Source organism: Pyxicephalus adspersus, chromosome 8, assembly GCF_032062135.1.
Source record: "Pyxicephalus adspersus chromosome 8, UCB_Pads_2.0, whole genome shotgun sequence".
NCBI lineage: Eukaryota > Metazoa > Chordata > Amphibia > Anura > Pyxicephalidae > Pyxicephalus > Pyxicephalus adspersus.
Genome location: NC_092865.1, coordinates 59394882 through 59412519, shown reverse-complemented (window position 1 = coordinate 59412519; position 17638 = coordinate 59394882). Strand labels below are relative to the sequence as shown.

At 37.0% G+C, this 17638-nt stretch overlaps 1 protein-coding gene across 1 annotated transcript in view; it reads left to right on the top strand.

The window, feature by feature from the left end:
* PTPRG (protein tyrosine phosphatase receptor type G) overlaps nucleotides 1-17638 on the top strand; it is a 324449-nt gene that overhangs the window by 172719 nt on the left and 134092 nt on the right. Inside the window, exon 5 of the mRNA XM_072421218.1 lies at nucleotides 13797-13892. Within this exon, the coding sequence (XP_072277319.1) occupies nucleotides 13797-13892 (96 nt within the window). The remainder of the gene's footprint in view (nucleotides 1-13796; nucleotides 13893-17638) is intronic.

The following is a 17638-nucleotide window of genomic DNA, read 5'->3' as shown; positions in this document are numbered from 1 at the left end:
ATAGGTCCAGACTGGATATTGGACCTTGACTGTAAAGAGAAACTGTCATCAGATTTCAATGGTGTCGGCCATTACTGACTTTACTTTTGAAAATGACAGCTTTTCTTCTAAGTCGCTCACCATGAAATTTCTTTGGACACTGTTGGAACTTATTTATAGCATTCTTGTTCTGAGACTAAAATCAGACACAATTGGGAGTTTTGCATTTTCAAAAAAGGGGCCAACAAGTGCAACCTTCATACTTTATAAGTCACTTTAGAATAAATTTGAGCCTCTAAATCCCACCTCTTACCATTTATTGTCCAATGCCCAGGCTTCTTGAGCTAATAAAGGGTTTTGCTTTCAGGGACTAGTCATAATTGCAACATGGAAATAATTAGATATCATACAGTGCTGGGGGATCAAAGTAACATATCTGAAGAAGTGTCTGTATCAGTTCTCATTTATTCAGGTCATGATATATTGAGTAGCAATTAGTCTAATTCAGCTGAAAAGATCAAGCCAAGTTAATTGTAGCCAACTGCTACTTAGCTAACTATCTGCAGACAAGTGTGAAGACTAATGTAAGGCCCTGCCTGTTGTCAGTAGTGGAAGCCCTAGGTGGAAATGACAGACCCATTTTTAAATCATGTAAATATAATAACATATTTTTTAATCTATTAAGTATTAGCGTCCGAATATTTTGGGGGATCATGACATATTGTACAATGTAAACTCTACTTAGAACTTGTCTCCTCCATCATCCAAGTCTCATACCCTCCATACCTTGTGGATTGTAATTAGTACTGGTCTGGATTTTTGTGTTTGATTATTGCACAATATTGAGTAAAAAAAGGTATGAAACTGTTACTTCCTACTAATTAACAAAACCTGCTAGTTTATAAGCCTGTGGGCTGTTGTACAATAGAATTATCATTAAAAGCTTTGGAAGTGACATTGGGAAAATGCAGAACCTGGCAGAGGAGTTACACAATTTGGGATACAGTATACTCTCCTTGTAGCTAGCCTATACAAGGGTTGCTAAATGTGTTGTTTGAATACCTATATAAAATATAATCATTCCCTTTATTGCCACAATTCCTCCTGCCTGATGAATTATTCTTATTTTTAGACCTTCATTGAGACTCCTCTTCTTCATAATAATATGAAGGTTAACGCAATGGCACCAAATGATATCTAATGATATATTTGGTCTATAATTAAAATGCAATGAATTCCTGTATTAATGATTTTCGTTAATGGCCAGAATTACAGCAAATGCCACGCTGCTCCAAAGAGCTTGGTGTGCCTGCTTCACGCACATTCTCAAATCATTTTTTTCCCTTACCTTGTGACTTTGCTGAAAGGAACAGGTCACATTGCAAACTCATTCTGTCCTTTGGAAGGAAAATTACTCTTTTTCATTAGTTTAAACTTGTTATTTGGTTTGCTGTGTGTATTTAAAGTAAAAGTCCTCAAAGAAGTACTTTTTCATTTTGAAATATTGTGGGTCAGTTTTACCAGTGTCTCTGTGTAAGTGCCAAGGCCACTATGATGGTAGCTTTACCCCTCATCTCTCGGCCAGCAACATGGTTTTATAAGTTTTTCCAGGAAAGTCCAGCTGGTGTTTTTACATATGACTTTAGTAACTCGAGCCACTTGAGGGCTACAGGGCTTTTTTGGGATCTCCTCTGAAACCATGTCCAATTTCCTTATTTTCCCTAAACTTTCCTAAATATGAACTATATAGGACTCCTATAAAATTGATTTTTTTTTAAGATAAATTCCTTACATATCTGATATTTTAGCAAGGGGCAAAATAGATGTGTTTGGTGGCCCTGATGGCAGATTTATCTGTCCAGTGCCTTTCCCCTGGCTGTGTTGGTTTACATTTTTAAATACTTTGCTTAAAATGCCAAAAAAAAAATCCAACTATGAATAAAACTATAGAATACCCTATGTATGTAGCATGGAGGTATGAAGCCATACTCTAAAATAGTTGGAAGCCAAAACCCCAACGTTGTTGTATGTCAGTGGTAGATATTCAGAATATACTCCACTCATTGTCATATGCTTGCAATGGAAGGATTCTTTAGTGGGTGTGGTTAGAAACCTTACCAAAAACAGAGAAACCTACAGGAAACTCAGAAAGGTGCACAAAGACAGTGAGGTTTAAATTTTGCCGTCCTGGATCACAAAGTACTAGGTTTCCTTGTGTAAACTCTGTAGGTTCCAATGTGTCAAACATTTTATGGTGTTGGTGAAGCAATCTGGATTATGCTGAACATGTTGAGGGCTTTCAGAGATCCTTCGTAACCCCAAAATGCGTTGGGTTGGTTATGAACATGCAATGTTTTATGCCTGGAGCTTACTATTGGTTTGCTCTTTTTTCTTCCTCCATCTCATTTGTAATGTTGCAGAAGGTCTGTAGGGTCGATAAGGAAAGTACTCTACTAATAATCCCCCCAAAAATCTTTTTTAGTGAACAAATGGTTAAGCACCTGATTGAACTGCCAACTCTTGTTTTCTTTGAAACAGAAACCCAACTTTGCTAATAGAAATAAAAGCTGCCAGACTTTCTGAGAAGAAATATTTTGCATATTTTAATAGACCCGTTTTCTTATTAAATCTCAGCAATGTTTTATTCATTATAGTCTGCCTTATTCATTGGTTCTGCTGGTTCCAGGATTTTAGCATTGCAGGTGCCTAGACTGTGTGTTAAAATATTACCAGCATTTACAGGGCTTCTTAGAAAATCACTTTTGAGGAATATTAAGTAAATAAAGCTTATCAGGTGTAAACATGCTTACAGTAAAACTCAATTTCATTTTCAGTTCTTTAAGTTTACCAATCTAACTTTGATTTACATTATGCTGTCAATCACGTATATCCTTATTAGAGAGGCATTAAAGTACGTCTTTACATTTAATGGCGTACATACAGGAGAAATGACTGGAATGGGGGGGCGTTGTTGGTAAAACTCATGTTTACAGTAATTTGTTCTTCCTTTGTTCTTCCAGTAATTTTACTCTCTAGTTGAATTTATATAAGTCTACTCAAATAAAGAGGTAGTTTCCTCCTGCTTAGATGCAATACCATTCTCGTTCACTTATTTATACTTCTCAAATGAACACAGCCCTGTTGCACATTTTTTAAATCCACTTTTTGGTTGACATATTTTAGGAAATTGTTAGAAACAGGTTTTATTTGCAATTTGTGTCCCCACAGTAGAGATTACTCCTCTGTGTGTACTTTGAACACCTTAATTTTGCTACAAAAGAAGAAAAAGAAAAAAAATCTTTATTTTTTTACTTTTTTTTTTTAAACTTAACTTTAAGTAGGTTATTTTGCTTGAATTGGAGAAACACACAGGGTTCATACTTAAAACTGCCAAATTTATGGAGGTCAACATGGCTCTGGTTGCCTAAGATGTAGTAAGGTTTAAAAAATCAGCAAATGTGTGGCTTTTTCTCCTTTTTAGTATATCTCTGTACGCAGCTCTGTGTTTTACAAACTTGTTTTTTTTTATAGGAAGTATATGATTTCCAACACAAATAGAAACAAAAAAAAACTTTGGCTTACTATGTTCATATCCTCTCCTTTCTTCATCTGCCCAAAGACAAGCCATGACTTCAATCCCAGAATCTAATCATTGCACATTGGTTTACCAGGGGAGATTTTGGTTACTGAAGGCTTAGCAATACTATTTATGGTTAAGGCAAGGGTCATATAGAACCTGCTGAGTATGATCAAATTATATTCAACTTCTAGACCCATTATTATGTATTACAGAAAGTTTTCCACAGATTTGGGTAAAGCTGACAGTTTAGGAAATAGTTTAGGTCCCCAAACAGACTTGGGTACCTAGACTGGTCTAGAAAGTATGAAGAATAATTGCGCACAGAGGTGTTTTTTTTTTTTATCCATATCAATCATTAATTTCAGGGTCTCGTTTTTTTCTAACATGAGAACCTGGAGTTCCAGCCTTGAGAAAGTTGATTTACCTGACACTTTAAAGATGAGGATCAAAGAACTATGAAGAAACCATATTTCAATATTTTATAATTTCTTATGGCTTTAAGTACAAATAAAGGACCCTGTATGACAGTTTGAACAAGTACAATTCCATTTATCTGTTTCTCAAGTTTCTCCAAAACCTTTCTTTAGCTTCCTTGACTTTGCAGTGTAGGTGTAGGCGCAGTTCTACAGTAAATATATATCTATTTTTAAGAGTTGGCTGCAGTTCTACTGTAAAGGATTGGTCTAACCAAATACTACTTCAGGTTTTGGAAGAATTTGGAAACTGTGCAAGGTCTCAGAGGTGTGTTGAGCTTCAAGGTATACAAACCTGATGTGGTTATAAAGGAGTTCTGTTGTCCTTGGTTGGATGTACAACTAATATAAATGCAATAGAAAAAGTAGGAACAAGTTGGATGTTAACACCCAGAATTTTATGGATGAGTGGTAACAGAACCAGAGTGATCTTACTGCTGGAGCCCAAAAGAGATTTAAAATTCAGGTGCACATTTTGTTCTTTTCGAATTCAGCTGTAAATTAAAGAGCATTGGTCCTTCACAAGAAGGTGTTTCAAATTCAAATTTATGAACTAGCAAAAAGTTTCAAGAGCCATGTTTTAGTTTTCATTACATGATGGATCCTGATTAAAGGTAAAATCTTCTCAAGTTGTTGAAGTGAACTAATCTCTTGGTTACAAAACCTAATCAATTTCTGAACTGTTCTAAATCAAATAGCCTGCCGTCATCTAGGGTTCTCATCTCCTATAAAATACTTAATTTTTCCATCCATCATGCTAATCAATAAAATACAGGACAGTTTTTTTCCCCTCTGCTGCCAAAGCACTCTGGAGTCCCTGTGAAATAGGTTAATTTAAAAATAATGAAATGAGATTGTTCACAAAGAAATTATTTAAACGGCGATAGGGCTTGTGGCAGCTTTGTTGCCGTAAATTCCATTTTACAAGGCTATATAGCAGCCATAAGGGATTTTAAATACAAAAGAGAGTTTGAGCACACTGCATCTGTAAATGGGCTTACTTATGTACAATTAAAATTAATGTCTCTTTTTATTCTATATTGTTCAGAGAAATCTTTCTTACCAAAATGGTTAGACTGTAATGGAGCCTAGTAAAAATGTCTATCTGACTGTGCTTGTGCCTTCTAAAAATTCAGTGCTTGGATGGAAGTTAAAACATAAAAAACCTTAGTTTATAGCTTATTCTGGCTGGTCTTGGTGTTTTGGCAAGAAACTGCTGAAACTAATAGCATGGCAAGGCAATGTTAAATAAATATTGGACCCTAATGTATGGTAGTAGATGCTCCTCCTGTGTGGTCTTAAAGCGGAACTCCAGGCAAAACACCAAATACATATATTTTACCACCCGAAGTTGTACTTCTGAGCTTCTAGTTTAAGAATACATGACCCTATTAGACAGTAAGGTATAACCAAGTGACCTGACAGCCATCAAAGGTAAACCCTTGCCAGAAATAACAAGATAAAAATAATGTATTAAAAGCTAAAAATAAAAATAGTTTTTTTTTTTGCTGTATTCAGCGTTAATCCAAAGATTGTCCTCTGCAGCACGTTTTTCTCTACCAGTGGATGTCTTCAGCCTATTGGACAGTGCCAATAAACCCAAATTCTCTGCAGTAGCAGTCTGCAGCAGCCTGGGTCTGAACTGGTAAAGGAAAAGCACACAGTGCTGATCTGCATGTATGCAAAATAAATAAATAAATGTAATGATGTAATAATGATTTCATTCACATGCATTCACTTGGTGTTATATTAACTTAGGGTTTGATCATAGCCCTGCTCTAGACGACATATTCATATTTTTGGGGGAAATCGTCATTTTTGTAATAAAGGTTGAACATGTTACTATCAACTTTTACACGCCCCAACTGTAGTTTTTGGTGTTGGGTTACAGGTATGTGCAGGGATCAGACCAGGAAGATATCTACTGAAATGTGCAATGTTTTATGGTGGAAGGTCAAGTCTTTCTTCCCTATATGATGAACTTTGTGCATAATCCAGTATCCATTCTGCCATCTATGTTGATGGTAAATATAAACTCAGTTGATAGATATGCTCTTTTCCATTCTCCAGGCTTGGCTCTGGTGTAGACTCCTAGGAGAGGTATTACAAGAGAAGGATAAAGTTTGGTAATTCTCTTTTATAATCCGTTTTCTTGTGTTCTTGCTATGACAAGGGAAAGAAAAATGTATATTGTTTTGCATCTGTTAACGCGTATGACAAAGTAATTTTAATAGGGAGATAGAAAATGACCCTAGTGAGTGAAGATCATTTTTAGACCTTTTTGTAAATGTTTTTAAATTGTGGTAGATTTACAGAGTGTGTAGTTACAGTGGAGCTTGATGGAAGCTTCTCTCTTTTTCTCTTTGTTTCTCTTTTTTGTTGAGTTGTACATCTAGTTGTACTAGGTGGTTATGAATAATAATAACTGTACATTCCACATCCAACGTGTACAATCTGCTATTATAGTTCTAAGCTAATGGCCGTTCTATGACATTTTCCATAGCTTTGCTGGTGGGTCTTTTTACAGACCTACCAACTCATCCCAACCCCCTAATCTCACTGAAATAAATTGAGAACCTTTTGCTAGAGCCTAGGCGGCAATAACAGAGATGTAGACATCATCTTTTCTTGAGTAATATCAGATTAAATTTCTGTTTTTGCCAACCAAAATCATTTTAGACTTGCTAGTTGCTAGTGATATTCTGATTTTTTCTAAGTCATATACATAAAATCAATTTTTCCACAGCATTGACTTATAGTCCATGCTCGCCGCGACTGGAAAGCCAAACAAATCAATTCATTTATAAGATGGTCTCTTCTCACCACTGCAAGCTGTCATGTTACCATTCGCATCTGGCACCTTCCCATGTGAAATCATAATTTTCCACTGATTTTCAGTTATAGACCCATACGCTCTGTTTATTAAAAGTGAATTAATCTTGAGTGTCGGGGGACGGTATCTCCCACACAGGGCTCATTGAAGAGCTAAAGACTTGAGCTATAGCTCTGATTAGAAATGAAAAGCATTAAAGGTACTTTAACTCTTGACCTCGTCCTTCATTTACATAGGGATGTGTGGATAATTTTCCAATTTTTTTTTCAGAATATAGTAGAGAAAATCTAGTTGGTAGATAATGATATATTTATTCCTGCTAAATATTTGCATTGGAATCTAAATTAATTCATATGAAGGATCATTTTATAACCTATTGAGATTGTTTTCCTTCCACAATGGGAAAAGAATAGCCAGTAATCCTAATGGCCAATTTGTCATGAATGAAGTCAGCATTAAACATTGCATCTGCATTCTTTGATTAATAGGCAGCACATTTGTTTTAGGATAGCCAAACTTAATTAGCAGTGCTTCCAGGTAATGTTTAGCCTATGGTTGCTACATTCAGAGAATATCAAGTGACTGCTAGGTAGTCCGATGAGTTTGGAAAAGGATAAGATATGGCTGTTTAACTGGGGAAAGCTAAGAAGATGGCTACTGGATTAGGGAAGCAATAGGGAAGACTTTTTCTGACGGACAGGTGCTAACTAGCATATTTGCGGAGGGAGAGGCAATGACTGGTGCATTTGGGGAGGGAGACCACCAGATGGTTGATGCATTGGAGGCAGCAGCAAAGGCAGTGGCTGCCATATTATGGAAGAGACAGTGTGGTATATTGGGGGATGAAGAAGTGGAATTTATGGAGAGAGAGGTGGCGGAGGATAGAAAAGCTGACGGGTGTTTTATATTGTTAAAGCCTGGATATATATAGGGTTATACATAAAGGCCTTTGTCCTGCAGACCTACTTATGGTGTATGAATTGTTGTTCTAGAGTAGTGTTTTTCCTACGGTTCCCCCGGAGGTTTTTGGGTTCATTGAGCAATGAGTAATTTGTTGCTCTCAGGTCCTACCAATGACTTTTATGGCTATTGGCTATTATGGCTGGGTGACATTTTTTCCAATGGCCAGCAGTATAAGAGGAATTCTTCCTACTGACCAACACACTAATGTACTGTGAGCTGTGGATATATTATTAATTAAAAATTTTATAGAAACCGTCCCTAAGACCCAAAAGTTATTTCCCCCCATGGTAAAATGGTTGAGAATGGCTGTTCTAGACCGTGGTCTTTCTGCAATGTCTTATTAAAGAGCATACACAGTAGCAAACTACAATCCTAAATGTATCGTAGATACTGTTTTTCAAACATCCACTTTGAATATCATCAGGAAAGAAAAAAAAAGTTTCAACATCCTTGAGAACTGGTTACATTGCCGTTATCTGTAGAATATGCGATGAGCGTTCAGCGCAGACACATTCTTAATGTGAAATATAATCATCTTTATAAATGCAATCTTGCAGCAAAGGAAATCAATGACTTGTCAGATAAGCTGCTATGCTAAATCTGTTTGTTTTTTAATGTGTTTCAGTCTTCTCGATGCCAAGCTTTGTTAATATTCCAAAGGCAAAAGTTTGTGAGCTGTAATCTCGAGAAAAGACAAGCATGACATCTGGTACACACCTGTGGTTTTATGGAGAGATCTCCTCCATGTTTAATTCAAGGCTGCGAAGGAAGCATGGAATGAAATTTCTGTGCCTCTGTTGGCTTTTGACTTCATAGTTATATGCTAGACCTGTTTTCACACGAAAATTCAAGGCTTTATTTTATTTATCTTTTTTATTGGACAATAATATGCCTAGAAAAGTCTTCATCAGATGCACTATCTGTACATATGAAGGGCTCAATTCACAAAGCTTTAAATAAGCCCAAGGCACTTTGTTTTAGACTGTGACCCGAAATTCACGAATATAATTGGGCTCAACTAACACGAGAATAGCTTTTTTGAAAATAAGTACTTATTTTGATATTTTAGCTATGGGAACTAAGCCTTTTATCTTTATTCTTTCATACATTTTTCTTTGTTTAATGACAGGTCAACTTTTAGCATATATATATATATATATATATATATATATATATATATATATATATATATATATATTTCACACTTTAAAACACTAAAAACTGTCCCTGGCCTACTGTTTTCTTTGATTTGCTGCCTAATATTTAACTACATGCCCTGTCTAATAGAAACATCCACAGACACCAGTGTGTATACTGTTTCCAGGGTTGGTGGTGCCATCATCATCCTAATATACCAAGATTTCTCCAAAAGCAGCTAACTAATTCAGCAGTTTTTATTAGAAAATGGGATATATGGGTCAAATATGGAATAAAACTAGACTTCATTACCAAAGCTGTGTTTGAATCTTTTGCTGCCCTAGGCACACACCTAAAAGATCAACTCACTTTTGTGCAAACCTCACCTTTTATACCATGTGATGATTTTATTAAAATCTAACAGAATGTTCTGTTGGAGGCAGAATGAGTTTATTTTGTATGCAGAAAAAACAAGAAAAGGGAGAAATGGGTTTTGGTGTCTTTTGACTTCTCCCAACTTTCCCCAAACTTCCCTCCCCAAAAATGTATTTTACCTTCAAATATCCAGTGGTGGGCAAAAGAGGCTTGGTACTTCCATAGGCACTAAGAACAGTGGTATTATGGGAAATTCCTGACTATAGTCCCCCAAAGCCAAGCGAAAACGCTGACTTCAAAAATGACATTACTAGTAGATATGGAATAGAGATACAATGTGTGCGTACCCCATATCCAGAATGCTGGACTTTAGGGTATCCACAATTGAAATTTAGACCTGTATAAGACACAGATATCATGCTTTCTGCAATAGCACATCCCTCCTTTTCTTTTTTTTCATGTTGCATTACGTAAGGGTGTTGGAGCTTGGAGGTTGGACATCATCATCCTTTCATTGTACCCACTTCAGCATGAGTCTGAATGTATGTCTAGTATTAGTTACATTCAACTGGACTTGTTTTTGTAATGGTAAAGACATTTTGCAGCCTTACAATCTGCTTCTTCCATCCTACCAATGTAGGAAAATACCCCAGCATTAATATCTGCAGTGACCTGGATGAATGAGAACCTTCCTGCCCAACTAGTTGTAGTTAGTCACATTCAAGTGAACCTTTTCTAAAGGACATGTGAATCGGGATCATCGGCAATGTCGTATGCATTGGAACCTCAATCACCTTTATTTAATCACCGTGGAAGGTGTCAAGGCAGAGGTTATTAATGTTGGGGAAAATATCTGATGCTCAGACCTGGCGGAGCCATTTGGCCAAGAAGCTTAACATTTTTAACATCACAGAACATCAAGTACTGTTTAATGGAACTAGCTACCATGACCTGAATAAATAGACCCTATTTGTTTGTTTTATATTATAGATTTCTGTTATATTTCTCTTTTTTTTTTAATTACGATCTATATGGTTATTAATGTTGTATATTTTCTAGTTCTTTCATTTTCATCCTTGGTCACACTACCAGCTAATGAGAGAACCAGGGAAACTACATATGATATACAGTTTTAATGCAGTCTCTTTGTTTAATGTGTAATATGTTTATTACACTACTAACAGCCTGACAATGAGTTACCATCTCTAAATAGAAAACTAATAAATGGAGAACAGTAGACTTAGGAACAAGTGAAATTATTGGCTGACTCGTTATTATAGCGGCGCTCCCGGCTCCATATTGCTGTTTGTTTGGTGTGATTTAGAATGTGCTGTTTATGTTGGAGTGTAGCAATTCGTGTTGTCTTGGAAATTCTATTAAATTTATACTTCCATTTATCCAAAATGATTTTCCAGACTTCATTTCATGCTAAATCATATGGCTATTAGCCCCAGAACAAAGCAATTTCTTAGCTCTTATATTGTAAGCCTTAGCGGTCAGATGGCTATTTTCATAAAGTAATAGACACAGAGCAGGGTAATAATACTGTGTAAAACATGCCTCAACCTCTATAATGTTCTCCTATTTTCCCCTCTCTGTCCATTCTTCAGAGGGTCGCCATGAAGGTGAAACTCTGCATGCCAGTTGATTACAAATGAAACCTGTGTGAAGTTTAGAAAATAACCCTGAAATTTCTTAGAAAGTGTATTATAATGACTTTTGAACATTTTTTTACACTTTATGAAGATTCACACAGCTATAAATTGATGTTTTGTATTCTTTTTTGATATTTGTATTTCATTATATATTTTACAGGGCTCATTTACATGGTTTAAATCATAGGACCTATAATAAGTGCAGATTTTGTAAAGTGGACCTTACACCTTTGTGACAAGGTTCGCTTATTCAGGTTGCCTTTCTATCCCTAAAATCTGGATGAAAGCTCTACAAAAATTGTTTTGAAAAGATAGATAAGTGGACCGTGCACCTTTGTTACAAGATTTGCCTATTCAAGGCACCTCCCCATAAATATTTTTGAGCTGGGTGGGAGAAAGCTGTAGGTGGGTGGTGGTCCTAACTTTTCAGTAATTACTGAAAAACAAGGGGATGGTTATTGAAAAGTGCTGGGTGGTGTGCCCAAATAGAAAGAGCTAGGAAGAACTCTGCTTACTTTTCCCCAGCTTCTTCTTGAAGCACCTAGGTGAGGGTGGCATTATCTTTCTTCCATCCTGATGTTTTACAATTTTGAGTTGATAGGGTCACTTAGATTTGATTGGGCAAGGTTACAACCTCTTCTGTCATTACTCAGTATATGTGATCTCCCTTAAATACAAGTCTGTTTTTTAACTGGTGCTAATATTTGCTCCATATACAAACTGCCTACAAATATTAAATAAAATCTCTTAATCCTAATATCCATTTTATTCACCTAAATCTGTGCCCTTAAAAGATGTTAGTGCTGAGTCTTTTCTTGCAGGCAGAGAAGGTGGGATCCTACTTCAGGTTTCCACGAGAGTCTGTAGGCATTCATACCAATGCAGAACCAATGAGAACTCAACAGCATAGGCACTGGATTACTAGCTCTCCACATGCTGAAAATACTGATGGGACTATGATGATGGGACAAGTATAGCAGACTACAATATTAAAACACTTCAAAAGGCAAAGAAAATTTGTAAGAATAATTTGGGTAGGAGGTAAAGACAAGTTCTAGCCCCAATACTATTAGCTTTCAAAATCATTACTTTTGTTATTTGATGCCTATTACTTTACAGGGGTGGGGGGAGTTGATCTGTAAATCCAATTTATTTAAGTATATCAGTCTTTATATTCCTGGGTTGGTCAAGCTGAAATTTGACATTCTTGGTAGTGGTACGATTTTACAGGAAATAAATTATGCATATGAGCCTGGCAGTTACAGACAATGGAACTCCAAAGTATGCCCACTCCCCCGTAAATATATTGGGGCCGTGTTATTCTGCATTTTAGCATTAAATTGTTTTTTGTGATGTTCTCTTTTAACAATGGTTGCACCAGGGACCCTTTGCCCTCAAAATATATTTTCAGATGTTTATTCGCTTTTTAAAAGGTAATTAAGGCTTGTTCCATATTGACTAAGTGCCATCAACAGCACACACGTCCTATCTTAGCCTGACCTTGATCTGATTTTGACGTAAGTGGTCTCAACCACCTCTCTAACGACAGTGTTATTTTTGGTGCTGGAAGGTGTTATTGAAATTAATTACTTTATAAAGTTGTAAATAAAAGACTTCCTAACGCCAGACTGCATTAAGTAAAATGGAATCGCTAAGAGGCCATGATATATCTTTTTTTTCCTGCAAAGTAAATAGTTGGCTGCGCCTCCAATGCTGCCAGACACCTCATTTTTGTTAATAAATTATGTCCTTAAAGTGTGACAAATTATGCACACTTGTATATCGAACTGTTGGATTTGTACTCTACGCTCTTTGACTTTGATAAATCAGAATGCATTAAGCAGTTCAAATATTTTTTTGCCGTCTTGAGATTTTTAGATTGTTTTAATTAATATATTTTGCTGTTATTTCCTATATTTATAAAGTACCGACATTCTGTAGCTCTTCAGAGTATTCATATGAGCCTCTACTCATTGGAATTCAAAGCTGGACCCCAGACATACAACTTAATCCACAGATAAAACTAAAACTGCCTGGACAAAAAGTTCCCAAGCCTGTGGGGTCCCTGTTATGATCTGGAGTGCCTGTGGGGTCACTATTATGATCAGAGTGCCTGTGGGGTCACTGTTATGATCAGGGTGCCTGTGGGGTCACTGTTATGATCAGGGTGCCTGTGGGGTCACTGCCTGTGGGGTCACTGTTATGATCAGGGTGCCTGTGGGGTCACTGTTATGATCTGGGGTGCCTGTGAGGTCATTGTTATGGTCTGGAGTTTCTTTAGTTGGTCAGGTCTAAGTTCAGAAACATTATGCTCTCAAACAACGAGGCAGCTGAATGTACTGAATGGCCTGTTTTTCTATCAAAGGTTTCTTTCTTCCCAGATGGCACAAGAATATTCGGAGATGACTTCTACAGGATTAAGTGGGTGTAAATTGTGAAAGAGTGGTTCAGTGAGCATGAGACATCATTTTCACACATGGATTGGCCACCAGAGTCCAGCTTTGAAGCAGGAAATGCACCATTCAGTAGTATAAAAGAGCTGGGATTAGTTGAACCTGGTCATGTGACCTATCAATCATCTGAACAACCTCCAATCACTGGCCACTCTCTACAGCTTTAGGTAGAGAAAACTTTTTGGGGGCTCTGCATTGTGCCAACATTTGATGAATCAGATGTAAATGCAGGCCACAGTTTATTTTACATTTTTCTGTTACGAATCATTATTATTTTACATGCATGCATTTTTTATTTTGTGACTACCTCCAAAAGTTTTAACCCAAATCATTTTGCTTGATTTACAGATGCAGATCTTCTCCTACAATCCTGATGACTTTGACAGTTTTGGTGCAGCCATTTTGGATAAAAGACTGATTGCAGCAATGTCAGTCTTTTTTCAGGTAAGTCAATTATAGTACACCTGTTGATGGGATTTTGGGCTTGTGTCCATGGGCAAATACTGCTTACTTCTAGATGCATCAAATTTTAATTTAGGTTACCTTAAAAATCTGGTCTCCCTGGCTTCACCATCATTTGCCCTTCCATTGATCAATCCCAGTTGTCTATATGACATTCTGTGTCCTGCCGCAGCGTTAATATGACTCTATCTGTCCTTAGTTTTATATGCCCACTGCTCCTTTTTTCTTTTTTTTGTGATGCATCAGAAATCAAGGTTAATTTCCATATGGGTATATAGTGTGTATCTTTTTGCCTGGTATACTTATCACTGGATATTAATTGTTATTTTTAATGATTTCTCATTCAAACTGTAGGAGTCCTCACATTCCATTGATGCTGTTTGACCATGTTCTTGCTATCACTTTCTTCTTAATGCATTTTTTTGCCTTTTTATTTCTCAGTATACACAAAAACTAAAAGAAAAAAAAGTACATTTAATGATTTATTAATGAACACAGCTGCATTAATTTGTGTCTTTTCTATTTTCCTGGAGTTTAGTGTTAATCTGAGCTAATAAATGGCTGGCTGTGTTTGCGAGTCCTTCCTGTTGAACTCTGCTTGGCTTCACTTTGTGTCGAGCCAAGAATCACAGTCTCCGTTACAGATTGTTAAAAATTACTGAAAGAAAGGAATATTTACTGGCACATGACAACCATGTTGCAAAAAATGCACCCCTGAATTTTGGAAAATATGGTCCTGATTTATTAAAGCTCTTCAAGACTGGAGAGGATACACTTTTGTCAGTGAAGCTGGGTGATCCAACAAACCTGGATTTACAAAACGTAATTTGCTATTTGTTAGCAAATGTTTTCAACCAGATCCATTTCAGGATTTTGTGTCGCCCAGGTTCACTGATAAAAGTGTATCCTCTCCAGTCTTGTTTTTTTTTTTAATTGGTCGAACATTTTCCTAATTCCTGAAGTTTTTCATGTCCAGGCAGGGCAAGTTGACAGGGGTTTTGGAAAGGGTCATTGCTGTCCCCTTACTAGTGTAACCTTGCTACACCTTGCTCCTCCTTGCTCCTCCACAACTGGAGAGAAGACCCAGTACCTTGAGGTATGGAAGAGCATGCAATCTGCTCTCCTGCGATGACCACCTAAATCTAGTAGCCAGGTGCTAGGCCCAAGCAGTGTCACATTACCAGAGTAGTGACATTGCCAGAGCAATGGGGTAAGGTGAGTATATAGAGAAAGTCTCTTTCCAGTGACATTGCCACTAGACACGGTCAATGAGATGCAGAAATTTTGCAAATGTCATGCAGTAAGTCCCCTGTGAGCCAGTCAAACTTTGAAACTTGCAGCATTTGCTTGGATAAGTTTCATGTCTGTGCAATTTGCATACAAGTAGAATTTTCCCCATCTCATTGACCATTTCTAATTGCCCCCTTGCCAAGATAACAGCGTCTCTAATTGTCCCCACATGTATACACAAAAACTTTGTTTTGTCTTCTTAAAGTCAGTACCATCTCCTTGCTATATTGTCAACACAACGAGGAAGATTTACATGTTCAATACAAACAAGCCTACCTTGTGTTATAATGATGTTATATCTGCAGCTGGATAGAAGCCAGCTTACACCCTAGTGGCCGTAATAACCAGTTTACCAGGTACAACCTCTGTGTGCTTTTGGTTCCAAGCCCAGAATACAGTAACACAAGCAGATCCCCTCTGTTCAGATTCCGCATTTATGCTCTTTTTGCATCTGGAAAACTGTAACAAAGCAGTGCTGGTATAAATACACATATTTGCGATTACTTCTGAGGTTTGTGTTTCCTTCACTCCAGGGGTATCATACGCGGAAGACATACCTTGTACAGCTGTGACCCAGAAGTGTGATTTATGCTTAGTGAGGTGTTCATGCTGTTGGAAGATTTTTTATTTTTGCGGTTTTGTTACATTACTTAGCAGGCGTATTCTTTTCCATGTTTAACAGGATTTAATCTGCCTCCTTCAATGCTTTTTTTGAGAGTAGTAATTGCTCCAAGAACTACGCTAAATCTTTCAAGAGAGTTGGTGCCGTCTTCCTATGTCCTTTAAGGGAGCTGTAAATCTACATACTGCTCTTCCATTGATATTTGACGTTTTTTGGAAAAATACAGAGATCAGGAAGGAGTTTAGTGTCAGATGAATTTGTTTGGAAAAACATTCAGAACAATTTAAAACATGTGCAACATATTCACTTAAATTACAATGACACAGAGTTATTAGCATTAGGGAACTAAAAGTTCCATTAGATCAGGCTCACAATAGTTCTGGTCTACAAACAGATTGATTTTGATGCATTTTATGCAGAAAAGAATGAGAAATGTATTTTCTTTATCTTCCCATTTTTTTCCTAATGATATTGTCACATATGCCCTTCACTTTGCATCCTTTTGGCTGGTCTTCTGATTCTTCAGATCTTTTTTCCAAAGTTGACTTTGGAGGACTGTTCATGAAAGCCCACATGATAAAATGTAATAGCTCTTCTGGACTGTGCTCATGTGTGTAATGGTTTTTCAGAACATGTGCTTCTCAATAGTGCAGTGTAAAACACATTACCGGAATACTTATAGCAACATGTGTAGTTTTGGCCTTGCCATGTGGTTTAATAGCACCTCAGAGCACTTGCACAATGCACCAACAGCGCACAGATATGAAAAAATATTGCATTCAGAAGAAACTAGATCTATAGACTAGGCATAAGTCTATAAACCAACTATGGTGCACAGAAAAGAAACAGGAGTGACATAAAAAAACACCACTTTGACGTGACCACTTTTATGTATTCATTGTCCTAAAGAATAAATGAAATATTTGTGCTGTGGGCCATGCTGGTTTTGTCTTTTCTGCTCTGAATTGTTACTGCCAGGTATTCACAGCAATGAGTGTCACTGGGCATGCTGCCTACAATGGAATAGAATAGTGATTTGTAGCCAAGCCCATAGCGATTGTCATTGATGATCCAGTCACCAAAATACTGCTAAAACCCAATCCTTGAGCAAAGGGACTACAAATCACTAAAAAACGAGCAAGTTAGTGATTGTATAAAATCTAAATGACTTTCTTAGCATGAAAAGAAGGAGAATCACTGTGCATAAATCACCTGAGTGATATGGCCCTAAGTGTGCATGAATACATAGAAAAAATATTTGATTGTAGAAGTAATGCTTACTTGCCAGCAGCATAAGTTAAATAGCAGCTCAGCTCCTCAGCACGTCTGGCAGTCTAATCCTATCTTATTCTTGATTTAAAAAGGTATGATTTTTTTTTTTTTGTACTTTTGTTTTCTTCCTTTTACCGGGGCCACAAACAAAATAATGGAACGGATCACAGTTGCTAGCATTAAGTGCTTGTAGCTCCTGGGCTTCTGTCCAAATTGCACTGGAATACTAGCTGTGAGTTAACAATGGCTCTCTCGGGACAAGTCGCTTGCTCAAGTCTGTTTACTGTAGCTCGGCTGCTTGTCTTTCTTCAGCAACAGGCATTGTGCTTTAGATGCAGCGGCGGGCTCTTTTCTTCGTTTGACTTGCTGCATGGCCGCTATCTTTAGCCTCCTGCCAGTTTAGCTTTACTCTAAATCTTTTCTAAGTAGCTCTTTCCATCATTAATGCATGCATTCAGGAATCAAGGTAAATCTGTCACAAACCTGGAAGGTTCAAGCTGAGGCTTTGCTGAAGAAATACTTAGAAGTAGAGGTGACTTAAGAG